This window comes from Anas platyrhynchos, chromosome 3 (assembly GCF_047663525.1).
Source record: "Anas platyrhynchos isolate ZD024472 breed Pekin duck chromosome 3, IASCAAS_PekinDuck_T2T, whole genome shotgun sequence".
Lineage (NCBI taxonomy): Eukaryota > Metazoa > Chordata > Aves > Anseriformes > Anatidae > Anas > Anas platyrhynchos.
This window is the reverse complement of record NC_092589.1, coordinates 61,892,221-61,919,101: the sequence shown is the minus strand read 5'-3', so window position 1 is coordinate 61,919,101 and position 26,881 is coordinate 61,892,221. Positions and strand designations below refer to the sequence as shown.

The window sequence follows — 26,881 nt, the reverse complement described above, 5'->3', positions numbered from 1 at the left end:
CGCGGAGCGCTCTAATTTTCGTTTCCGACTCCGGTCGCAGCGGGGCGAGCGGCGCTGGCCGGGGGCGACGCGGGGGGAGCCACCCCCGGACTTTGGGGAGGGGGGGGAAAGGGGGAGCAAGGCGGGGATGGGGGCTGGGGGGGGCGTTTTCTCACTGCGAGAGATTTGGACCCAATCCCTCGGGGAGGGGGCGGCTCCGGGCTCAGCGGAAGAGGGAGAGCAGCGACGGGAGAGGGGGACACGGAGGGGTCCCCCCCTCCCCAGCTTTGTGCCCGTGGAGCCGCAAGTTTCAGCCGGCCCGGGGCGATATCGCTATCGCGGGGCGTTATCGCGGGGCGTTATCGCTATCTCGGGGCGTTATCGCGGGGCGGGAGCGGCGGCGGCGGTCGGGGCCCGGCTGTGCCGCGGTGGCCCGGCGGGGACGGAGCTGCCGGAGCCCCGCGGGGCGGAGGTTTGGGCCCCGGCCGAGGGCTCCGGGAATTTGTACTTTAAACATCTCCCCCCGATCGATCGGGGCGCCTGCGGGAGATTAGGTTGAGATAAACAGGAGCGCCCGGCGCTCCCCCTGCACCGGCAGCGACCGTCGGCAGCTGATGCGCCAGATCCCACCGAGCTGTTTAATGTTTCAGGGTTATGACCGCACTGTTTACAAGATGTCTTCGGTTATTTATACTGTTATTATTAGCAGAGGGGCTTTAAATTTCCGCTTCACTTGCTCTTTCAGCGTCGGCCCTCGGTTCCGTTTGATACCCGGCTGCTCGCGGGCGGAGGGACCGCGGGGTTCGGGCAGCCCTGTCGCGACATCGCTCACCCCCCGCGATAGTGGGCCGGGCAGAGCATCCTCCGGGCGCCTCAAATCAGCGGCGGGGTCTCCCGGTGGGCTGGCTGCGAGCGGGGCCGGGAGCGGGCGAGCATCGCGGCCCTGGCCCCCGGCCGGGGGGTAGGAGGGTGGGCAGCTTCTTTTCCCTTTCTCACAGCTCCTCGCACGGCCACGGCTCTTGCTGAAGGGACCAGCAACGGCAAGCAAAGCTGAAAGGGCCCGTCTCTTTGCCACAAACATTGGCAAATTCCGGGGGAACTGCTGTTCTCCTACAGGGAGATAGAGAGGAGCCCTCTGACCTTAAGCTAAGGGGAAATGAGTGATGCAGCAAATGCCCAAATGCTGTTTTCACCACCGAGGTTAACCACTGAATTTAAATTAACCATTAAATGCAACCATTCCAAATCTCGACTTAAATCCATACTATCGCCTGCTCCAGACCCATAGCAAGGTGCTGTTTATCTCATAGAAGTGGAAGTTGAGAGGGATCTGGGACATGCATAAAATTAGGAGTTAAACTGTAAATTTTCTCGCAAACTGCTTTGCCACCCTGCTTTGCTACGCACTAACCACTAACTGCACTCGGCATCCTCCCCACCCCTTTAATCTAGCCACGTTCACTTCACATTTGCCACCTAAAATGCAGCATGGAGAGAGAGAAGGGAGAAAAGCAATAGTCCCCGGTGCAATGTGAGGAAAACACAGCTGTAACCACGTACCAAAAGCTGCAGTGCAAGTGGAACGGTAAGAGAAGGTTGCAGACGGTTATTTCTCTTGCCACTATTCACTTCATCCAGCATTCTGGATTTAGTCGCTGTTGAGGACTAAAATATTCCTTAAGCATCCTCCACCTTCCTCAGTCCTTGCCTCTGAACCGCAGTGCAGCAACAACCAAAAAGGCAGCAAACAACAAACAAAAGCGACCGACAACACGCAGAAAGGTAAATAATGTTTTTATTCCAACTGTAAAACACTTAATGGCTTTACATCCATTTTCAGGACAACAAGCATATTTTTCAGAGGCATGTATGTGGATGGCAGCCCTTGGTTCACTGACCTTCTCTAGAATTTGTGTTAGGACACAGCCGCGTGTATCAGCTTCATTCAGCCTCCGTTTCTTAGCTGAGTTAGAGTCCTACCCTGCAAATCAGGAGAGTGATGAGTGAAACCATTCTTCCCTGCTGCTGAGTGTGATTTTACAGAAAAAAAATATTTGCAAAAAAGAAAAGAAAAAAAGGGAAAAAATACACATTTAGTTTGACTGAAGCACTTGATGATTATGAAAGGAACCCACGAACGTGTTAAAGGAAGAAAGAGAAAGGGTTTAAATATTGATGTTAACGATTAAAAAAACATATATTTTGTTTGCTTACTTTTCTGTACAATGTGATGCATTTTAATATTTACTGAAATATTATTTATGCCCTTTTTCCATGTGGAAACAAAGCTGACTTGATTTATCTTTCCGTATCGACATGGATGTACACGCAGCTGTGTGAGTGTCTGTATACATTCCCTCCTAATAATGTTTGAACTCATTGCCTGAATTCAACTGAATTTGACAGAGGTCTCAAAGATAACTAAATTGCTACAGTATTATTTTGTGTGTGTGTGAAAACGGACAGCCAAGTAGAGAAGAGAAAAAAAAATCTTTAAATTCTGCAACTAAAGGAAAGGTTTTAACATGAACTCAACCGCTGTCAGGTACAAGAGCAACCACAACAGGCAACTGTAAGAGTCGAGTCCTGCTTCCATCATCCAACAGAAGTGCACAGATGATCAGACAATACTGCTTATGCACCCATGTGTTTTAAGATAAGAATTGCTTTAAAATAGTTTAGTCCTGTCTGATTTTTAATACTTTTTTTTTTTTTTTTTTTTTTTTTTTTAAGGAAAACTAGTTCCATCCAACATCTTCACACCCATTTTTCAGTTCAGCAAAAAACTAGAAAAATCATTTATTCACACAGCTGCACCCAGAGCTTGGACTCCTGGGCTGGGTGCTCATGTTGTACTGCCCACCAGCACTTTCCACAGTCTACACGGTCTTTAAGAACAAGCATTTTTTCCGTCCCTTGCAGAAAATACATTTTATTTTATTTTTTCAATCCCTTGCAGAAATGTACATTTTAGGCTTATCTGCTCCTCTCACTGCGATAGAAATCTGTCAGTCTAAAACACTAGCATGGTGAGAAAGCCACTCTTCATCCCCTTGTGCCACACCTTGCTGTCCAGGGCAGGTCAGCAAGGCCACGGTGATGGTTGTGCCCCAAGCTGCAAGGTCCACAAAGAACATAATGCTAGAGAGCCGACTCCTCATGGTGCCTCCTAGGAAGCAGGTCCAAATTCCAAGTACACCTCAGAAGCTAAAAGACATAGAAAATCTGTGTGGTTTCTTCAAGAGAAAAGTTGGTTTTAATCCTGGATATTACATTGTATTGGTAATTCCACACCTGCCTGGAAAAATATGCTTCCCTGTAAATGAATCTTTTTTTTTTTTCTTTTTTTTCTTTTTTCTTTTTTTTTTTCCCAAAAGGCAATCTTTCCTGAAACACTATCGTCATTGTTATTAATTACTACATGTATTAAAAATATGCAAAAGACATTAGTTAATTGCAGGTAGTAAGCAGGGTACAGAACAAAACTCACATTTTTCTGGTGTACAAGAGGAAGGTATAATGCGATAAAAAGGAAGGGTATTTCTAATTTCTGTCTGGATATCTGAATGTAGATCATCATGCATGGCCTCCCAAAAGGGACACGTTTTCAAAAGGCATTTCAGAGAAACTGAAATTTGTGCCAGCAAAGAGCAGAGCATTCTGTAATTTCTACATACATACACTCACAGAAAGGTCCACATACAGTATTTCTCCAAACAACCAGTAATCCAGTGTCCCTTTCCACTGCTAGTGTGGGTGGCACTGACTATTCTTGTCACTCTGCTGCCCAGTCAAGACCCTCGACAAACACAACTTGATGCTCACTATTTGGCCATGGAATGCTTTGTACTGTGCAGCCCAGCCTGCCTTACGGATGGTAAGTGGCATGACCAGTGATACTGGCTTTTATGTACCTCCTGCTGCAAAGCTACTGCTGTACTATGGCTTAGTGACTTCCTGTAACCATAAGATGTCATAGGTCTGACTCAAAAATATGCTTCAGAAAGGACGGAGGAAAAAAAAAATTACATTAGTGAGGACTGCTGTCAGCAGATGTACTGGGTCCTGCTGGGATGAAGTTAACCTTCGACCACATCAAGGTTCTAGGACAGAAGTTCCCCTGTGGCCTGTGGAGAGGCCCCTGGTGGAGCAGGCTGTCCCCCTGCAGCCCATGGGTCCCACATGGAGCAGATCTCCACGCTGCAGCCCCCCCATGGGTGGAGGAGCCCCCGGTGGAGCAGGTGGATGTGGCCTGGAGGAGGCTGCGGCCCATGGAGAGCCCCCGCAGGAGCAGGCCCCAGGCCGGAGCTGCAGCCCATGGAGACGAGCCCACGCAGGAGCAGGGGGCCTGGGGGGAGCTGCCACCTGTGGGGGACCTATGCTAGAGCAGTTTGCTCCTGGGGGATGGACCCTGCGGTATGGAGCTGTGTGGGAGCAGTGCTTGAAGAGCTGCTGCCTATGGGCAGCCCCCGTAGGCTCAGTTCGGGAAGGACGGCATCCTGTGGGAGGGACCCCACGGGGAGCAGGGGCAGGGAGTGACCATGAAGGAGCGGTGGAGACGAAGCCTCAGGGATTGACCGCAGCCCCCATTGCCTGTTCCCCTGCGTAGCTCAGGGGGAAAATATAAAAGAGGGTGGTCGGGGCGTGGGCGTGGGTGGTGGTGGAGAGGTGTTTTTATTTTGCTTTTCATTTCTCAATGCTCTAGTCTGTTAGTAACAGCCAATAAATTATATTAATCTCCCTATGCTGAGTCTGTTTTGTCCGTGTCTCCCTGTCCTTATCTCAACCTGTGAGCCCTTTTCCATTGTATTTTCTCCCCCTCCTCCATAGTGGAGGGGGAGTAAGAGACCAATTTGTGGTGGAATTTAGCTGCCTAGCAGGTGAAACCACCACAGCAGACTCCCAAACCAGGAAAGTTCTGCAAGGAACTGCTTTTTCTTCAGTTCACTTTGGACACTGGTGTATCTGATCTTGATATGTAAAAACGACTTTGAGTAGGCCTAGGCATGCAGTCATCACATTTCCCAACCGTGGCGTGGACATACCCTAGGGTCACAAGAGTCCTGAAATGACGCATTTTCTTGCTTCAGGGTTTTGCCCTTAAACTAAAACTTGTAAACAGACAAATTGCGTTTCCAAGCTTATGCGCATGTGTGTACAAAGCTGCACAGTCCTCACACAGGGAGTGGAGAGATCCAAACCTCCTTGCAAGGAAAACAAATATCGTAACAAAAGCAGGCGAATAAAAAACAATGCAAACCATTCCTTCCCTTTACAGCCTAAGAGGCCATTTTCCTTAAGCAATGAGAAAAAAAAAAAAACAACCATTATTTACATCCCCAGCTGCTATGTAAACAGAAAGACCATATCTGACTGTAAATATGGATTATCTGCACACTCAAGTTTTCTCTCAGTTGTTTACACACTGTTTGAGAAACGGGGATCAGGAACATGAGGGAAAGAAAGGAAGGGCACGGATTGCTGCAGGAGAAACCTCTAATAGCTGTGCGGCCAGTAGATGCGAGGGAAAGGCACAGAATAACCCCTCTTCCTCTGACTGCTGCTCAGTCCTTGGAAGAGGAAGGACCTGGGAGGGGAGGAACTATCAGCAGCTCCATCACGGCCGGGTGGGGCCGGACCACCAGGGAGATGGAAACAGGGAGTCTGAGAACTGCAGCTGCCTGCCCTGGGAGGAACATCTGCAAAATCCCGCGCTGCAGCAGGAGGGGAGGAGGAGTGGGCACAGGCAATGAGTGTTCCCAGGGATGCATGCACAGATAGCTGTCCCACTGGATGGCTTCCCGGACTGCTGCAGCGGCACAGCCCTCCCCCAACAGAGATGAGGCAAAGACCATCGTGTGTGACAAGCAACCCAAGTGACAGAGTGGCCTCTTGCTTCAGCATCCTGTTTCGTGTGACGCCTTTTGATGGCCAAGCTGACCAGAAAGGGAATAGTTTTTCCTCACTGATAAGATGTTCTTTTCTTCTTACATATGGACTTTTGTACCTCTGGCACATCAGAGTCAATGCAGAAATTAAACAGAAAACGACAGCTACCTCCGAGTATTTGCCACCACCTCATGACCATGTTTGGGTTTTTTTTGGTTGTTTTTTGTTTGTTTGTTTTTTGTTTGTTTGTTTGGTTGGTTGGTTGTTTAGTTTGTTGTTTTTTGATGTTGTTGTTTTATTTTGTTTTGTTTTCTAGAGCAGGTCACCATTGTTTTACAGATGGGGGGAGAACAAGAGGCATGGAGGAGATGAGGCTGGATGAAGGTGACACGTAAGCTTGCTATAGGCTTAGGACGAGCTCTTTGGGTGTACAAACTTAAAAGCTATTCTCTTAGGAACTCTGAAGTCACCAGATATCTTTGTTCTTTGAAATCAACATAAAGATAGGATTGGGAAAGGCTTATGGAAGGAGACTTTCTCTTAGGTTATACTATCCATACATACTGGGAATCTATACTAGCAAGTAAAACAGGCTATAAGCCATTCTCCAACTCTGAAAACCAGTGATGTAGCAGCGGTCACATCCACATATACCAAAGTTTTATTCCACTCTCAGCAAAAGGTGAGAACAGGCCCTGTTGGACTAGCACATGCTATTCCCAAACAGTACTTGGACACTTTCTGGGAGAAAGTTAGAAGGCCACAAGCATGCCGAGGACCATGTTAACAATGAAGCACTTAAAAAAAAAAAAAAAAAAGCCACATGCCCTGACCCTTATTTATCTATGTCATTGTACCCTTAAAATCTAGAGCAATAAAGGCCCTTGATGCCTTTGTCTCACCCTAGCCCCATACTCTTCTCACTTGTTTTCTAGGTCAACCTTCTATCTTCTTGTATGGGCCAGAAATTCTGAGTGAGGACTCTCCTTGCTATTTATGTCTGGTACCTGATATATTAAGACCAGAGGTTACCAGAAGAAAGAGGCCAAGTTTAAGAAAGGATGAAACATGAGCTGTAAGCAAAATTATATCCAAAATTATAACATTGAAACCTCTTGTTCATTTGTTGCTCAACTTTACTAAGCTCTCCAGTACCCTTTCCACCTGAGTCGTATGTTCCCTGGCACCAAAATATGATATATGCCCTCAGAGCACCTCTTCTTGCCATTGCCAAACAGCTCCATTTTTACCTCATGTCAGTACCTAGAGCTGAGATATTCCCCTATTTTCGAGACAAAAGGCTTAAAACAGTCAGAAGGTGTGCTCTGAGCATGCTTAACATCCTTCTACTGGGGTAGGAAGCAAGTTGGCAGGGCTTGTGGAGACCAATGCTCCCAGATTGCTTGACTGTAGCTACACATGTTGGGACAGTGAGGCTGTTGAGGAGACAACATTACCATCTTCCTTTAAACTTTGCTCCATGCTCTCCCTCACACCCACCAAGAGTGTAGTGCCTTGTTCATCCCTGAGTTCTGCCTCTGGAGCTTAAGAACATTTTGGTAAACAACACAGAGAAGGATGCTTTAAGCACTGCCAGTACAAAATAATGCTCCAGGTTGAGTCAAGAATGTGTGACAGTCCTTTGCATTTGGTCTGCCAGCATTGCCAGCCCTCACAGAGGAGAAATCACATTCTGGGTGAAGTATTTGTGTTTTCTGTGAGCCTGACTCCTGGGGGCTGCATGTTGCCATCTGCTTGCAAAGAAAATTAATCGTCATTCCTGATAATCCCAATTAACCAACAATAGAAACAGATGCTGAGGAATACAAAAAGAAACTTTGTATAACAGCTCAGAGGAGGGTTCACAATCATACAACAGCAGGAAGGAGCACATGCTCTTGCTCCTAAGAGGCACTCACAGTCTCACAGGACCTAAATATGGGCAACACTGTGCTGTTCTTCTAATTCTACTACTTTCACCATGTCTCTCTATTATTGCCAACAGGGGTTGGTAAGCATACACTGTAAATACCTTTCAGCTGTAGAGGTTGAAATTACAGAGATGTATTTTATTGTTGTGAAGTTTACTAAAGAAAAGCTTAATTGTGATCACTTTGCTTTTATTTTTGACTACTTCACTGCCATTTTCTTCATATTCTTGTATTATATAGTATAACCATGTTACACTATATATACAAACATTATGTATTTTTCGTATAAATACAATCGCGAAAATATTTTATGTGTTTATACATATATATGTAAGCATATGTATTATAAAATGAAAGAGAACATTTGAATATTGTGAAGTTGGTTTCAGTGCCACTTATGCCAGGGAAGTAACAGTTTAACAGAGTCCACTACTAGCGTGAGTTATCTTATTGTGCATGGGCCACATCACCAGAGAAGTGTGAGAAAGCGCACTTGAGTTTATAATTTCATCTGATAAACTAAGCCCTGGAGCAAAGGATTCCCTCTCTGACTGATCTCTTGCCACAGGTTTAAGCCCATTTCCTGCTGGCCGCCAACTTGGCAGATTTCTCATAATTAACCAGTAATATCACATGCGTGTAGATGACGGTCTTTCCACAAAATGTCACTCCTGTGTATGCAAGATACCTATTGCTCCTAGATTTCTCCTCTTCAAACACAAACTCTTGAATACAGTCTTCTGCACAGAGCTCACAGTCCTGAAGGCTCACCTGTATAACACTCTCAGTTCACTGTGGGATGCCTCAAGGGGCCATCCAGCTTTCTTCTTCCACCCTACACTTTCCCACAGTCTGCCTTGCACTCTACCTTACCTGACTGAAAATAGATCCTGCAAAACACAAAAATCCAGATAACCAAGCATTTGTCTAATTTTATTTTTTTTTTCTGACAGAAACCTGCAGTTAGACCTAACAACAATATGAAATTGCATCTTTGTTCACTCCCAGTGCTGTAATTACAGAACAAAAATATGTGCAGTATTCTAAAGTTTGGTTATCTTTACTTTAACTGTGTCAGTATTGATACTCCAAACAGCTCACAATTCCACACCACAGAATGTTCAAGCAGAATAAACGGCATCCTTACACCTCCATTTCCTCTCTGCTTTCCAAATAATGGCCTGAGAGACCAAGGACATAGAAAAATGAAAAATTGCATAGTAAGGAAGAGGCAGAAATGGCCTCTGTGATATTCCTTGTGCAATGTCAGTGAGTATGCAGTAGCAAGAGAAAGATAAGGACACAGTTTCTGCAGGTGGGAAGTTCCTAGCATCTCATTCACACTCGTGGAGGATGCTACAAGACAAGTAAGAGCTACATAGAGCGACGGAGACCAGGAGGGGGAGAACTTCACATGCACGAGGTAACGGTGAAATGGACTGGGATCACACTTAGAGCGTGGGACAGCTAAAGACAACCAGCTTCACAACTGCATAGGTGTGGAATAAAATTGCAACACAACTGATGAACTTACATGCAAAATTAGGTGGGTGGCCAACCACCTTATTTGCATTCCACGTTGATACGGTCACAACTATTTGCATAAGTTTGCGTATTTTCCAAATAAATATTTGGAGATGCAATCTTAGGCATGTCCTTGTCCAAACTGGGAAAGTTCAGGCTGAAAAAGCAACTGAAAGTGTGATATGGTAAGGGTTCGTTACTTCATCAGTAAAAAAAAAAAAAATTCCTAATGTCCAGCGGTGACTGTGTTATTTCTGCAGAACACGTGCTAGAGATGTTACATCCTGAAAAGGGCAGCATGGCAGAGGTATGTAATGGATGTGCGTTTGCTAGGAGACGTTTTGCGTTGAATTTATGTGTACATTTATGCTAAAAAAACATCAGTTCGGTGAGAATTCGGGAAAAAAGTGGCTCCGAAGCCAGAACCCCTCGTTTTCTCTTCAGGCGGCTGAAACCGTGGCCAGCCACGGGGTGGCAGCGCTGCCGCACGGCCCGGCCTGCCGGCTGGGAAGCCAAAGCTGGGTCAGCGGCGAAACCCGCCTGTAGGGAATGTCCTCCCCGCCGGTTTGGGAGGAAAATGAGGAAAAGTGGTGACGGGGGAACAACTCAGGCGCTGCGAGGCTCAAGTTAGGGTGGCAGGGGGAGCACACGTTCCACAAAGGCTGCAAAGTCGGGCTTGGTGCTGTCCCCTCTGTGCTCATTAAGGCTCGCTCCTGTATCCTAATTAACGCCGTTCTGTTACACGGAAGCCGACGCGGGCGGGCGCCGTGTCGGGACAGCGCCGACCCTCAGAGCCCCGCACCCAGCCTCCCTCACACAGACACGGACGCCTTCACAGCACCACACAACTTTATTTCGTTATTCACCCCCCCCCCGCACCACGGGACCTCGTAGCGCGCCCCTCCAAACCCCTCCCACCAGGGCTGCTATCGCGACAGCGCCGACAGGCGCCAAGGCGACGCCCCCTCTCCCCCCCCCCTCCCCAAAAAAGAGCGTAAAGCGGAAGTGCGGCGCAGCGCGGCCCCCTTCCTCCCCTCCCCTCCCGTCCCGCCACTTCCGGCGGCCGCTGTAGCCGGCGGCGCGTCTATGCCCGCGGCGCCGGGGGATGGTGCTGGCGGCGGGGGCTGGGCCCAGCAGCCGCACCGGGAGCGCCGCCGGGCGCCAGCGCCAGCGCCGGGTGTCCCAGCAACCGCGCCTCCGCCGCGCCGCCCGCACGCCGCAAGCACGGTAACGGCCGCGCCGCCACAGCACCCCCCGCCCCGCCCCGCCGCTGGGGGGGGGGGGCTGCGGCCTTCCTCCTCCTCCTCTTCCTCCTCCTCCTCCTCCTCCTTGTGGGGAGTGAGGGGCCCGAGCCCCCCCAAGAGGCCCGGGGTCCCCCCCCCGCCGCTGCCGGGCCTGTGCGGGGCCGGGCGGCGGCGGGGCCTTGTGGCCGCGCTTTGTCTGCGCCGGGCCGGGCTGCGAGGCACCGGGCTCAGGGGGACTGGGGAGGGTCATGGATGGAGGCGGGCGTGGGGCACACCTGCTGCGGAGCGACGCGCCCGGTAGCGGCCGGGTTTTAGTGGTTGTTGTCGCTTTTTGCTTTTTTTTAGCGGGCCTCTGGGTTTGGGCTTCCAGCCGAGCTAACGGCGATTTTCTGCCCGTCGTGGGTAGCGAGGGGTTGCTTGCAGTGCGTGGCTCCGGGTTATTGCTCCGAGTCACCAGGGAGGGGTGGTGGTGAACTGGGTGCTGCTGGTTCGCGCCTCGGTTGCAAATAGATTGGTTTTGGTGAGATCAATCTGGGGGAAATATCCCGTTTTGAATTGCCGTCTCACAACGGGCTTCCTGCTCGTGTTCGGAAAGCTCTTTGGCTTTATTCCTGCAGCCGGGTTTGTGCTGGAGGAGTCCAAGTCCACAGGGACTCTCCAGGCTTATCCAAGAGGCTGGACAGCAGGGTTGGGCATTTGTGCCCTACTTACTGCAGGAGGAGCTGATAGAATCGTTATTTTCATTGTTCTGCTTGGGTAACTGTCCTCTGTAACCATTTTTACACGTATTTGGAAATTTTCTCCAAACTGTACTTGTCACGGTTCTGTTGGATGCGGTCATATGACCTCAAAAGGTGAGCATATTGATTTCCAACTAGCCTCTTGCTTTCGGGACTATTGAAGTTGCCAGTGGAGACAATAAAATGAAAGTGTACACCTCTAGTCCAGTGTCCAAAACTTAGAAAGCTTTGTGAGCTGGAGGATTTCCTAGACAAACAACAGTAGCAACATTACCCTCCCTTCTTAGGAGTCATCAGCCTACCGCTGTGACTGTGTCCTGTCCAGGAATTCAAGTAGAACTCACCTCCAGGGACCTGTTTCCAATGACTTGAATGCTTTTTTTTTTTTTTTTTTTTAAATGCATTCAGTAGGAGGATGGAATTTACCCTCTCCTGATTCCCAGTGGGGTTTATCTTTTTTTTTTTTTTATTCTTTGTTCTCACCTGCAGGTTTCTGTTAACCTTGTCAGAAATGCTTTGTGGGCGCTTAGTTTGGTGAATGCCGACTGTTGCAGTAGTACAGCCCTCCTGACAGTTGGGCTGTTGGAACAGTTTGTGGCGTCAGTTGGCAAACTGCTTGGGAGCAGGGTTAAAAATAACCAGTACGAGTTGCTTATACTTGTGCTGATGGTGAAAAAGGTGTTTATTAAGCTGTTCCGACATTAACATGACTATTATTAGATACCTGCCATCTACCTTCAGAGCTCTGGGTTTCTCAGCTCAAAAGTAGCCAAAAGCTTAAAATAATTCTTTGTTTCTATACCCCATTCTAGGTGCCTTTTCTCGCTCTTTGATGATGTTGGTGTGGTTGGGTTGGTTTGCAATTTTTTGAGGACAGAGCAAGCTGGCTTTTTTTTTTAGATTGTAAGATTTCAGTGCAGGGTGTGTTTCTTTGTGCATGTTTATGTAGTTTTGAAAATAGTATGGCCTTGGTCCTAACTGGGGATGTATGGGTAATGCTTTGTTTAAGAACAGTGCTTGCTCCTTCCATGGGTGTACTTCTTACTCTGAAGTGGGAAGCCTCTCTTGTTTCACTGGAGAATGTGCTACTTTTCAAAGTCAAATGTCCTTGAGGTTGGCTTTTGGTTTTGTAATTTTTATGTTTGTTACCAGGCTTTACCTCTTTTTTTTTTTTCTTAGTGGCAATACGTCAGGAGTTATCCCTGGCATCTACATATAAAAGAGAGAACAAGCCTTTATAATTTCCTTGGTGAAACAGAATACTAAAAACTTTTACAAAGATGCCTTTTGGCTTTTCCTCTGTTGGGGTTGATTGTGTTATATTGGTGCAAGAGAACTTGAAATCGAAATTAACAAGTTTCTTGCTCTGGGGAAATGCTGAACAAAATGCACAATATAAAAAGAGCTGCATGTGTAGAAAAGTAAATGATTTTAATATTTGTTTTAGTCTGTTAGTGAATCAGCAATAACTGGCAAAACGTACTTTCAGAAATGAGATTTAGGCTGCCAAAATTCTAAGGTTCAAATGAGAGAACTTTGGGCAAAATTAATCAACACAAGTTGAGCTCAGTAAAATCAGCTTAGGAATTTGCAAATCCGGAACGGGGAAGAACCAGATGTTTGGTTTCTACTCAGTCCCTCGGTTCTGCAAGTGTAACTGCATAAATATGGAACAGTAACAGGCATGTATGTCATGCTGTTGCTTGGTATCAAAGCGTCTGTGTAAAAGCACAGGAACGTTATTTTCCCCGTTTTGCAGATAGGAAGCAGAGAGTAATTTAGCTTTGGGAAATAACAGAATGGGTCAGGGCTCCCCATGAGGTGTACAGTAGGGAAGGCTGGGAAGGAGGAGCGTCAAGGTGTCGCATAGGGCTGCTGTGTTCCGCCAGGGCATGCTACTGGAGGGAAATAAAGAAAGAATGAAGCTGTTACTTGCAATGAACATTGCTACATTTTTTGTGTAAACATGTTCTTTGGATGTTTTTCTTTGTTACAAGTATTACCATTTTTTTAATCGATTTTGTGTTGAAGTGGCTTCTATGAATTTCGGTTTCTTTGAGACTTCCTGAAGAGAAGTAGCAGAACATCTTTTCAGTAGAAGTTCTTCTTTGTTGTTAGTACAGCATGAGACATCAAAATGAACACCAAAGGCAGAGCTCATAGCAGGTTATGCTCGATGTTGGGCGGAAGCATCCAAGTCTAGAACCATTTTGTTTTGCACAACAGTTCCAAACAGTGCCTTGAAAGAAGTTAGCATTGTATTTTTGTGCTAAAAGAGAATGGGCATATTGCATCTGAAACTTTGGGTGCTCAGGTTCTCAAAGAACATGGGTCACATTTAGCAGCAGTAAATAAGGAGTCTTCTCAATACAAATGAGAAAAACTTAATAATGGATACTTGAAGTGTTCAGTATTTGATTGAAATGTTTAACAGAGAAGTGTGATCTAATTAGATCAAATGACATTATAGTAGAATAAAGACAGAATTCTTAATTTTTACACTGTACTCAGATACTGCTTCTATGACAAATTATGTCACTTTTTAGCTGAATGTTGTGAACCACAGTCTAGAATATTAGCTATGGCTCAAGTATAAGTATAAGGAGGAGCTCTTTATATTTATCTGTTGTCTTGAACTTTTAGAACATGGATGATAAAAATGGGGATTCGTTATTGTAGCATTGTGTAACTTTTCTCCCATTAAAATCTACATGTGTAAATTGTACTGCTAACTGAGATGCACCATAATTGCTGAAAACATCCTTCCAGACAACTCCGCAGCATTTTAACATTCTGGGGTTTTCTTCTATAAATTCCCCTTTGATGTTAGATCTTTTCCTTTTAAATCGTAATTTTCGTCTCAGTGGCTTTTTCTCTTGTCCTGAATGAGCAAGTGACTTTTCTCCTGGGATCTATTTAAGACGAGCTGTTGATACTTTGTGGGGATATTCTCAGACATTATTATAGTTTCCTTAGCAGCTAGGAACTTTTCAAGGCTCTTGTACATGACGGCATTACTCTTTCACAATGTCGAGACTGAGTATGCCAGCAGAAACTTGGTGCAGTGAGGGAGAGACAGCCTGCTGGAGGTGTCCTGTTCTCTTGCATGGCGTTAGTTCCCGGGTTCCAGTAAGTGAACTCGGCGAGAGCCAGGGTGGAAAACAAATGCCTCGCTCCGGATGCCGTGGGTTCCAGCTCTGTGCTCCGCGCCGGCCCTGCCTGCGTGCCATTCAGAATCTACAAATGTGCTATCTTTGGAGCCGGTGCCGTAAATTGCTAACCCAATCTGTAGTAGTCCATCAAAACCAGATGGAACGAGTCATTTGTAGCTTCATAGGATTCATATAATTTTGAATTAAAAAAAGAGAGACATCTGGGAATACTAATTAGTTACTGTTTGTTCTCTTCTCTGCTTGCTCTCCCCCTACACCTCCCCATGTTGCCTTTGGCTTGCCAGTTTTCTCTTGACATTTCTTCGTCTCTTTTCTGTGTTGTCACCTGCTTTTCCTTTTCTTATATTGGACAAGCCAGCAATTACAGAATAATTCTTTTAGCCGGGAGCCAGCTGCGCGGTAGAATAGGCAGCCGTCACAGCAGTTGATCAAGTACATTATGTACATCTGCACTGTAGTTTATTACTTCCCTAGTGACAGTCAGTTGTAGTCAAAGACGCACCTTGAGTGCGTTCTTGATGAGAAACTATGGCGTGATGTTTAGGAAGTCATAGTCAGATGTAAATATTGATAGTAACATTGTTAATTTTGTGTCTTGCAGATTTCTGATACGTAAGACCAAAATATTTGTAACACTGTAAATACCTCATGTGTTCTTGATGCGTAGTCTCCTGCTTCTGCCATGGCATTGACCATGTAGAGCATTTCATGTATCTGACTATTTTTCTTCAGTTCTGGTCTTTGCTTTCTGTTGGGATTCATTTGGGATGAAATATTGCTAAAATTTTAGATGAATGGATCAAAAGCAGTCTGAGATGTTATTGCCTCTTTCTCTTAGGCTATTCTCTGCTTAAATTAGTTCCCCTGGAAGACAGCTATGATTTTTATGTTCTTCTAGAAGGAAAAACTCCTTAATAAATTGCAGTATTTTGATATAAGTTGTTCTCTCTATACCAATGTTTTTGTTCTTTTTTTTTTTCCTCCTTCCCTTCCACAAATACCTCATCTGGGATTCATTTGCAGTGTCAGGTGTCTTGGCTTTGGTGTGCGTGCAGAACGGCTACCAGCCAGTCACGGGGTGGGCTGCGGGCAGTAGCCCAGCTCCCTGGCTCACTGCCCTGCTACCCTGGGCGCAGTGTTGGTGGGGACATCACCCTTAGTGTGCACAGGCAGGCTGAATGGTTCCTTAGCTTTGCTGGGTGTGCATGGGGTGGCCATCCTGTGCCTTCGTAGGAACTCACGCTGCTCCTCAGAATCGTGTGATTTTTGTCTAGTTCATGCTGTGGTGTTCTGGTCAGAGAGTTCAGCCACGAACACTGGGTTAAGATGGGGTACTCTGTGGTGGCAGGCTGTCCACAGCCTGCAGTTTGTGTAGCCTCCTAGTAGGTTTTTGACTTATTCGGCAGGCAGACTCATCCATTTCAACACAAATTATTATATTTTAGAATTATCTATTTCAAAAGTGAGAGAAATGTGTTTTCCTGAGGTGTCTGATGACATCCTCAAATGAGCTGAGGAACAGTTAACCTTTGGAACTATGGAAAAAGTCTGAATAAATTTCACAGCATCCTGATATAGTTGGTAAGAGCTGTAACATATTTAGCCAGCAGGCTTAAAAATAATATATATACACACATATATATACACTTGATGTCTGTTAAGTCTGGCAACATGGCTTCAAACAAGTAGCCTCCTATTTTATAGCATACAGGATGTAGACACCGCCCCCCCTCCACACACGCAGTTAACTTAAATGAGTCAGAGTGTAGTCACTTCTGCTTCTTGTCTCATTTAAGGGACGGATGTATACAAGAGCAGTGTTAATAGGCAGCTTTCTACTGGAATGTTTAACTTTATCATTTTTGTTCTCAGGATGTGATCTTCATGGTGAGCTGGTGGGAGAACTGAGTTGTAAATCACCCCAATGGATGCGGACAGTGATGTTGCATTGGACATTTTAATCACAAATGTAGTGTGTGTTTTTAGAACAAGATGTCATTTAAACTTGAGGAAGATTGCATTAGAGGGAGCAAATGTCATATACAAGCGTGATGTTGGGGTAAGAGATTTAACATACCTCAATTATCTGTTTTTACATCTTGATATCCATGTGTGGTGGATAGCAAAGTTTTGTTTCTATATTTCTGTCCTGATAGGCATTGAGTCTGTCATACACTAAGCCTACAGTAAGGGGAGGAGGGCTAAATACTGTCTCAAAAGACTTCAGGGAGCTAACAGACTAGGGTCTGTTCAACTAGTGAGGTGAATATTAAGTGTAAGGTATGCAATGAGACCTCTTACACCTCAGGGTCTGTTTTGCCCTGCTAAAACTTCATGTTCTTTTTTAGAAAAATATATCAATAAGGAGTCAACAGGGGAGAGATAATAAAAAATCAGCATGATGCTGTGGCTTTCAGCTTTTTATTCAAGGGAAAATAATTTGTTATGTGAACACTGAATCACTGGTGACGATAGTTCACTTCTGTTTAGCTCTTCTCAGGAGCTGATTTTGTAGTTGCTGAAAGAGATGAAAGAACTTTTCAAGACTTATCAAAAGTAAAGAAATATTTGCATAATACTTGATTATTTTTTTTTTCAATTTTGAAATAGAACTAACACCAATTCCCAATTCTTCCACTTTCATTTTCCTTTTTAGAAAGTATTAATGAAGCTTAGGAAACCTAGGATTACGGCCACAATTTGGTCCTCAGGAAAAGTTATTTGCACAGGAGCCACAAGGTAAGTCCATAGAGATCTTTTCTCTGGTTGAAATGCATGTGTATTTTAAAACATAATGTTATAAATGAGGAAGGTAGCAAGAGGCAGTGCTTGCCGCTCTTAAGATTCCTCCATGTTATATCACACTTAGATCCTTGCCAAGCGAAGTATTTGAGTGAAAATTCTCTGCAAATTGTCTGCCTTTGACTGAATTGAAATCTTGAGCAACATCATTTCAGCATTCTGGGAGAACAGCAGAAAAAAATAATTTATCAAGTAAATTCAAAGATTTATTTTCTGAAATAACGAGTACAGAATAGGGGCTGACCTGCTGGAGAGCAGCTCTGAGCAGGGGGACCTGGGAGTCCTGGTGGACAGCAGGTTAACCATGGGCCAGCAATGTGCTCTTGTGGCCAAGAAGGCCAATGGTATCCTGGGATGTGGTAGAAATATTGTTGTCAGAATTTTGAGGGAGGTGATCCTACCCCTCTATTCAGCCCTGGTGAGGCCTCACCTGGAGTACTGTGTCCAGTTCTGGGCTCCCCAGTACAAGAGGGACATGGAGTTATTGGCGTGAGTCCAGAGGAGGGCTACTGAGGTGATGAAGGGACTGGAGTATCTGTCATATGAGGACAGGCTGAGAGAGCTGGGCTGGAGAAGGAAAGGCTGAGAGGGGAATCTCATCAATGTCTATAAATACCTGAAGGGAGGGCGTCAAAAGGATGGGCCCAGATTTTTCAGTGATGCCTAGTGACAGGACAAGAGGCAACGGTCACAAACTGAGACACAGCTGAGTATGAGGAAACTTCTTTACTGGGAGCGTGACAGAGCACTGTCACAGGTTGCACAGAGAGGCTGTGGAGCTTCCTTCTCTGGAGATATTCAAAACCCACTTGGATGCCATCCTGTGCAATGTGGGCTAGGTGACCCTGCTTGGCAGGGGGATTGGACTAGATGGTCTCCAGAGTCCCTTCCAACCACAACCATTCTGTGGTTTGAAAACTCTCTAAGAATTATATTTATTTTTTTTAAGCCAGAATTGCAATTTGGGCAGGGATGACCTTTTTTGAGGGATGTCTCTCTTATTACTACATGAAAACTCACCTAAATTTAATCAAGTTAAACACTGTTGAGGGAATAGAAAGAGCAAATTCTTAGTTCATATACACGTGAATTTGCAAAATTGCTAATGGCTGAATTCCTGTAAGTTATGTCCACATTGTGGGGTAAGGGTAATGTACAGTGGTAAATTTGCATATTTTTTGTATATGATACCTGTCTCAAAATAGAAGGTGATTTGTCGGTGCTGGCATTTAAATGATAGATTTATTTTTTCTTCTGTGGCCCTGCACTGTACAGTGAGCTTTTTCCCTAAAGTTTTGTTTTGGTGCTTTATACTAGTATTAATATTCATAAACATCACTTTCTTCTCTAAACCTCCAGGGAACCTAACAAGCCCGCTGTAAAGGAGAACAGGATGAAAAGTAACCACAAGTTCAGGATGGCCAACTTCAAACTACCATATTTGTCTCTTAAGAGTATTTAATATCATATACAATCAAAATATGGTTCCCACTGCAGCTCCTACTGTCTTAAGCTAGAGCTGAGTGCCAAAGTATTCTTCAAATAGGGTATAAAAGACTCTCTTGGAATATCTAGACAGTGAAGATAGAATATAATAAGTACAGCTGCGTAAAATTAAGGCTGTCCATGTGGTCACAGTTCATGCATTACGTAGTACTCAGGCTACAGAATGAACCATTTACTATATAGTATGTGTGCGCATGAGCATATGTTGTATTTTTGTTAATGCTAGATTCTTGTCTTTGCAGTGAAGAAGAAGCTAAATTTGGTGCCAGACGATTAGCTCGTAGTCTACAGAAACTAGGTTTTCAGGTAATTCTAATGAAAAAGGACTTATGTTGCTTAAGCAATGATGGTACTCATTTTTTTCGAAATATTACAAAAGTGAGGAAGCATAACCATTTAGCAATCAACATGTTTTCATTCAGATGCCCCTTTTGTATCAGCATAAGTTTTCCAGATGCTAGTCAAAGAAATGTCTTATTTTGTGGATTTGGGTTTCATTTGATGGATCAGAATTGTGCTTTTTCCCTTCCTAATGAACAACAAAACTTACTAAAAGAGCCACCCACAAATGTTTCATGGCTAGAAAAATACCTTGAAAGATTTATTTGGAAGAAGTGCTGAAGGGTGTAAACCAAACTGTCATTTAAACACAATTTTCGCTCATTTATGGTGGAATAACAAACACATGTCTCTCTTGTTTAGGGCAAGTTTGAACCTTGTTAATTGAGGGGGTTGTGAGGGGGTTGTGCTGTGAGGTTGCACAGCTGGAAATAAGTTTAAAAAAAAAAAAGGGTATGAAACCCCTCTTTTGTTGGTTTGGGTCAACGTTACCAGTCAAAAACACCACTTGAACTTTTTAGTAACAGTTTTGATTGTGAGTACTAAAATGTGTAATTTTAAAACTTTCTGACAGTCAGTTGTGCTGTTTACCCACAATTTAAATTTACCAACAGACAATTACCAACAGGCACAGTTGCTGTCCTTTGGGAGGAAGAATCTAAATTTGATTATACTGCATAAAGGCAGCTGTGACAGGCTATCCCAGTAATGTTGCGTTAGACCCAAGCAAAAGTTAGGGAATTTTATTGCTAAGAATGTATACATTAGAACCAGGCTCTTAAAGTTGGAATGAAGCATTGAATCACTGAGAGATGAACAGTGCAGTGCCTCCAGGGTAGATGCACGGTTTTATTATGAAGTGAGCAGTTTAGGTGGAATATGCTTTGAGGATTAAAATAATAATTGACCTTTTATAAGGATTTGTTGCTTCCACTTGCATACTTTTTTAAAATGTTTTGGCTGAGAAACTTTCAGTTTTGGCTGTTCCAGAAAATGAACAAAATTTTCTTCAGTGAGTTTGCTAACACTGATTTCTTAACAGTGCATTTGTTTGTTTTGGAGTTGTCTGTTGACTATATTGTTGTCATGTAAAATGGCTGTGGTCTGAGAATAACTGAAAGCCAGTATTTTGAGGTAGGATTCAGAAAGCAAAAGACTGGAAAAATAGCTTGCCATACTGGACACTTGAAACAACAGTTTTTATCTTCTATCTTATTCTTAGCTTTGATAAAAATGGTGTATAGCACCAAGGCATTAAAGACACTTTTCCAAATTGCACAGGATTCATGTAAGAATTCAAGTTTTTCTCTGTTAATTTTGATGTCCCATGAACTACTTAATTGAGTTTGTTTTCAATTTGGTTGTGTTTTAGTATAACAATGGGTTATTCCTGTGTCTCATTTTTAAAGTAAATTGTACGATAAGCATATAGTACAAATGTGAAATAATCTATTTCAATGGGTACTGTACTGTGGAAGAATAAAATAAGTGACTTGAGTCTATTAAATACCTTTAGACTATTACAAATGCATTAGTCTCAAGATTTTAGTTGTGAAATAACCAGTAAAATACTCAACTAGTATTCTAAGTTTTTTTATTTTTTCCACCCATATATCTCTGCTTCTCTGAGCTGAATTCCTAATGACATTCTTTTCTTCTCTTTTGAAAAGGTAATTTTCACAGATTTTAAAGTTGTGAATGTTTTAGCAGTGTGCAACATGCCCTTTGAGATAAGATTGCCAGAATTTACGAAGAATAACAGACCTCATGCGAGGTATGGTAGATTTTTTTTTTTAAATGTAGTCTTGGTATATTTCTTAAGCTTTTCTGTTTCAGTTCCAGACCTCTTACCTGTTATTTTGTTTTCTAGTTACGAACCAGAACTTCATCCTGCCGTGTGCTACAGAATAAAAACTCTCAGAGCTACCTTACAGATTTTTTCAACAGGCAGTATCACAGTTACAGGTATTTTGATGTCATAAATAAATATTTAACTTGTTGAGAATATTTAACTTTAGGGCTAGTCAGTTTAGGAAAAGAAGATATTCAAAACGGTCAAAAGATATGCCAAAGGGATCTTGTTTCCCAGTGCTAGTACTTAGTTCCATTTTGAGTGAAATGGCCAGACAAGTTAGAGTTATTACTGGTAGACTTAAAAATTACTTTTAGTGGACATGGTCCGTTTTTTCCTTTTTTAAAAAAAAAAAAATAGAATTTGAGAATGCAGGTATTTAAATGTTTTACTTTTTACCCTTTTTTTGAATCTCTGTAATGATGTAGACTGCACTGCATGTACCATCAACAGCACTTTCATAAATGCATATTTCCAAGCTTGAGATCTGTGGAAACATGTGGGATGGCATAGTATTTTGTCGTAACTGAAGTTGACCAATATTTGCAATTCTTCAGACCTGTGCTCGCTTGTGTTAAAGCTCATCTGGGGGAGAACCACTACTTGGGTTATAGGAATTAGTGACTTTTCTCAAGTAATCAGAAACATGATAGTTTTGGGTCTTAGAGATGCTACTGCCGTTTTTTCTTCCTCCTTTCTCTAATTTTCATTTTCCATTCTTTGCTGTATTTACTTGTGCAGTGTCCACCACAGATGTGAAAAGTCAGATGTGAGGAATACCTGTTATAATAGTACAGAACCAGGAAATATCATTTGTTATCACTTCAGCTGGTCTTGTCATTGGTAGAGTTCAACTACACTGGTATTATATATCGATACACTGGTCACGTGTAGGGGTATTTATTTTTACATCTTTTATTTAAAAAAAAAAAACAAATACCTAAGCTTTATGGGGAACACTTACCATAATATATCAGGATATTTTTTATTTTTTTTTTGAAGAAGACAAACTGTATTAGATTTAGTAATCTGAAAATTTAGGGCTAGACATCAAGGTGCTGGAGTGTCTCCAGGGAAGGGCAGCAAAGTTGTTGCGGGGTCTAGAAAACAAGTTTTATGGGGAGCGCCTGAAGAACTTTAGTTGTTTCTCCTAGAGAAAAGGAGGTTCAGGAGAGACCTTATCACACTGTATGAAGTGAAGCTATAGTGAGATGGGGATCGGCCTCTTGTCCCAAGCACCAAGTGATAAGACAAGGGGAAATAGCCTCAAATTGTGCTGGGGGGGGTTTAGGTTGCATATTAGTAGAAATTTCTTTACTGCAAGAGTTGTGAGGCGTTAGAATAGGCTGCCCAGGGAAGTGGTTGAGCCACCATCCCTGGAGGGCTTAAAGAAATGTGTAGATGTAGAACTTGCTAGCGTGGTTTAGTGGTGGATTTTAGTACTAGGCTAAAGGTTGGACTAGATGATTTTAGAATCATCCAGGTTGGAAAAGACCTCTATGATTTTATGACTGATAAAAGAACTGATAGTTAATAGGGAAAAAAGTTCTATTAATTTTTCTTCTTCCAAAATGAGCAGTGAGGAGGATTATTATTATTAGTTTTTATTTTATATTCCCTGCAATGACGTTCAGTGTTTACATATCTACAACACTACTCTTCAATGTTACTTGTTACAAGTTCTGTCTACTCATACTCCTGCTTTCTGAAGGCTTTCTCTTGAACTTGCATTTCTACCATAGTAGACAAATTGAAGGAAAGCAAAGAAATTGCCTACAAGGCAAAGGATATTCTAGGCAGAGTATCTTCCATCAGGCTTGTTTGCGTGAGTGATTAACTCAGCTAAGTTGGAAAATGCAAGAATAATCCTAATCCATTTTCATTCTGACTGAGCTCGTAAATTAATATGTCTAGAATTACATGCATAGATAAGACATAGGTTATTTATAAGTAGAGGGAGCCAAATGTGGAGCCATTTTGAACAGTTCTCTGTACTTGGAAGGAATCTTTGAAGTCCAAAGTGAGTTTAAAAAAAAATTCGTATCATCAAAGCACATGAGAAATTGTTGGCTTCATTTATCTACATCACCAAACTTGTATCCAGGATAGTTTCTTCTGGCATAGTATTGCTCATTCATTTGCAACCTCAGTTGTTCGTTGCAGGAAATGGTCTAGAACCATTAGAAAGCACTGCTAGCTCATTCTTCCTTTTCCCAAATGTTCATAAATTATGTTAGATAACCTTTAGCTGCCTCATTCTGAGACAATAACCATTCCCTGGCTTGCAGGTGCTGTCCTGAGATCAATGGCTGGAGGGAGCTATTTACAAAATCTAGACTGAAAAGTAATACTCTATAATTTTCAAATATAAAATTTGCTTGGAACATACTTAGGTTAAATCCAGCATTATTTAGCAATATTTTATGTGGTGGCTATTTAAAAGAGATAAATGTAGCCAGGTAGTACAGATTTGGGTAGTACAAATTCCTAGAAGAGAATAATAAGTAAAAATACTTCTTTTACCTCTGCCTCTTAGCTTCTGCAATCTTCTCTGGGCTGACTGTTTAAACTAGTAAATTTCGAAGTATGCAAATTGTTAGGAAATGATAGTATTTATTTGCAATGTAGGCATTAATCAGCGTAGAATATCTTGCAGATTCCATGCTAGAGTTTTTTTCTTGTAAGTTATAGTGGTAAGAGGAACACTTTCTTCAATTGGGAGAAATGGGGAGAAGTTATTCTTGTCTACAGAAAAAAGTTACAGCAGCCATAAATATTAAGGTTGTTTTGAAGATACTGTTGTTGTTTTAATTTCTGATGGCCTGATTTTTCTCTTCCTATTGTTTTTCCTCTTTTTTTTTTTTTTTTTTTTTTTTTTTTTTAATACTTCACAGGGCCAAACGTAAAGGCTGTTGCCAGTGCTGTGGAGCAGATTTACCCATTCGTGTTTGAGAGCAGGAAATAAATTTTATAATTCACCACTTGATGGTTAGGTTTCCTAACCAAGCACCTTTAAAAGACTGCTGCACATTGGACTAAAAGCAAAAAGGAAAACTGGACCAACTATAGCAGAGGAATACAGACTCTTTTACTTGTTCATGGCCACAGTATAAACTCCAGTCCTTTTGGATTTTACTCTTAACAGTGCTGTATTGTAAAAACAGAAGTTTACAAGATATGAAATTGCTGCTTTTAAAAAGACATTCTATTTATTTTTGCAGTAATTTCTGTGTATTCATAAGCAAAGCTGTCACGATGTGCACTACCTTTAAAACATTTTTTTTAGTTTGAGCTTGTGTTTTATTTGTGAATAGTCTTTTACATTTTTGTATGCTGAATATTGGGCACCAAAGAAGCTGTAAAAGTTATCTTTTTCACCTGATGAATGTGCACAAATAAAAGTTTGGAAAATATTTCTCTTCATACCTGTTCTGTTATATTCCTTTCCCTTTTTCTATTACATTAAAATTGTATAGTTGCAAATTAATTTGAAACGATGTAGGAATAGTCTTTTGCTGATTACCTTCTGTTTCTATTTGTAGTATGTGTAAAATTTTGTGTGTGGGTTAGATTGAAATCTATAGTAGTTACGTATGTTTATCCGAGGATGAAATTTGGTTTGTTCCCAGTTCTCTTAACTACGTGCCAGATTTCAAGTATTTTCTTGCTGTTTAAAGAAGACATTTCTAAATATAAAGGTCTACAACAACTATTTTCCTGTAGATGATGAGGAAATCTTACCAACTAAAGAAGCTACTGTAGAAAAATTAACTGCCTTGTCCACCTGCTGGATGCAAAAGGAAACATTACTATGTGAGCTTCGGTATTTGGGAAAGTGCTGTTACGCTTCAACTCCGGAAGATGGTATGGTCACGCTAATCCAGTCCCAGCCTCTTGCTGAATGATTAACGCAGGCCTTTTCTACACTCTCGTTACTGTATAATGTTTTCATGACAGGAGCTGCCGACAAGCAATGAAGCTTGATTCTGGCATGTATTATTATTGGTATTAATCTTGGACTTGAAAGCCAGTAGATGTTTCTCTCAGTAAGTGCACATTTGAAGCAGAAGAGAGGTGAATGCTTAAAAGTAACTGCAAATGCTACTTTTAAAAAGTTACAATAAATATATGTATAAATGTATGTATGTCTTTTTTCCCTGACTGAAGACAAATGTGACGCTATTGTGTGCTGTAAGTAACATACAGTCTTGGTGGGTACTGAAAACTGAACCGTGAGCTGTTTCTATACTTGAAGTCACTAGTTGTGGAAGAAAAGTGGAAGAATATCCTGAAAAAGCAAATGCCTAGCATAATGTATACGAGCTGTCTGAGGGATGGTGTAGAAGTTGGGGCCATCTGCAGCATCTCCATGCGGAAATTATGGAAAGGAAGGAATAGTTTAGGAAATGCTCAATCAAACCCTTCAGAACAAAAGGAAAGAGCAACCTGCTGCAAGCAGGGATACATTAATAAAACCCTTTCTTAGATGTGTGAAGGTAGGAAAAGAGTACTTGTAACTAATAAATAAGTAGAGTCTGGCAGTCATTAAACTTATGATAAAGAGCACATAAAGGCACCATAGCACTCCTGACACTAATGAAGATTTTGTGAAACATCACACCACTGGGCAAATCCCCATTAAATGGACAAATCCCCATTAGGGAATGTTAATGTTGTATTATTACAGTTTGAGAAAAGAAGAAGGTATTTGAAAAATGAACAAAATTGTAATGGGTTTTCCAGTGATGAAGTGTAGTCCTAAACTGATGAGAATTTGGCCATTATAATTAGGTAAGGCTTACCATTATATTAGGTAAGGCTTCACTCTTCCTCTTTTGGATCAAATCACAAAATGTTTGAATGCTACCATTGACATTTTATGAAGCATGTGAATCTCCTAAATTTACATGAAGAAAGAGGAACATTTTGTTCTCTTAGTAGCACAATCATGGGGTGTTAAATCTGTCTCATTTAAAAAAGTAATAAACCAATGTATTAACATTCAAGAAGGCTGGTTAGCTCAGTTGGTCAGGGCATGGTGCTAATACTGCCATGGTTGTAGTTCAAACCCTGTGTGGCCCATGCATGATGTTCTAGTGCAGGTGCAGAATAATACTACACACATGCACAGACTGGGAGTGGCTGGGCAGCAGCTCAGCAGAAAGGGACCTGGGGGTATTGGTTGACAGCAGGTTCAACGTGAGGCAGCCAAATGGCATTTTGAGGTGCATTAAGCACAGGCAGCCGGTCAAAAGAGGTCATTATCCCGCTACATTCAGCAGTTGTGTGACCTCACATGGACTATAGCGAACAGTTCTGGGCTCCACAATATCAAAAAGGACATTCAGGCCCTTGAAAGCATTCAGGGGAGGGCAACAAAGCTGGTTATGGGGCTGGAAGGCATGTCCTGTGAGGAGAGCCTAAGGGCACTGGGTTTGTCCTCTCTATAGAAGAGAGGCCAGGAGGCGACCTCGTGGCTCTCTGCAGCTTCCCGAGGAGGGGAGGCACAGGGCGGGTGCTGGTCTCTGCTCCATGGTCACCGATGTGTGGGGACGGCACAGAGCTGTGCCAGGGGAGGGTCACACACATGTTCCTGAGGGAACATGTCTTTACCATGAGGTGGTCACACACTGGAACAGGCTTCCTAGGGAGGTGGTTGATGCCCCGTGACTGTCAGTGTTCAAGAGGCATTTGGAATTACGGCCTCGATAATATGCTTTAGCTTCTGGTTAGCCCTGAAGTGGTCAGGCAGTTGAACATGAAAGTCTTTTTAGGTGGTCTTCCAGCTGAACTACTCTATTCTGGACTGTTTCTTTTGAAGTGTTTCTTAGATCAATACTTACTTTAGTTCTGTTTGAGACCTTTGTAACAATCAATAAGGGAGCAAAAAAGCATACTACTG

The 26,881-nt window shown here is 43.0% G+C and overlaps 1 protein-coding gene across 2 annotated transcripts; it reads left to right on the top strand.

Moving 5' to 3' along the window:
- The first annotated feature begins 10,356 nt into the window (after positions 1-10,356).
- On the top strand, positions 10,357-25,120 carry TBPL1 (TATA-box binding protein like 1). 2 transcript variants are annotated; one of them, XM_038176240.2, is made up of 7 exons: positions 10,357-10,550; positions 16,353-16,539; positions 17,137-17,219; positions 19,031-19,094; positions 20,798-20,901; positions 20,998-21,092; positions 23,874-25,120. In XM_038176240.2, exons 2-7 carry the CDS (start codon positions 16,405-16,407, stop codon positions 23,942-23,944), a joined length of 552 nt encoding a protein of 183 aa, XP_038032168.1. In that variant the 5' UTR covers positions 10,357-10,550; positions 16,353-16,404; the 3' UTR covers positions 23,945-25,120. The 2 variants fall into 2 exon arrangements, with proteins under 2 accessions (XP_038032168.1, XP_038032169.1); XM_038176241.2 differs by lacking the exon at positions 10,357-10,550 and adding an exon at positions 10,906-11,421.
- Positions 25,121-26,881: the final 1,761 nt, after the last annotated feature.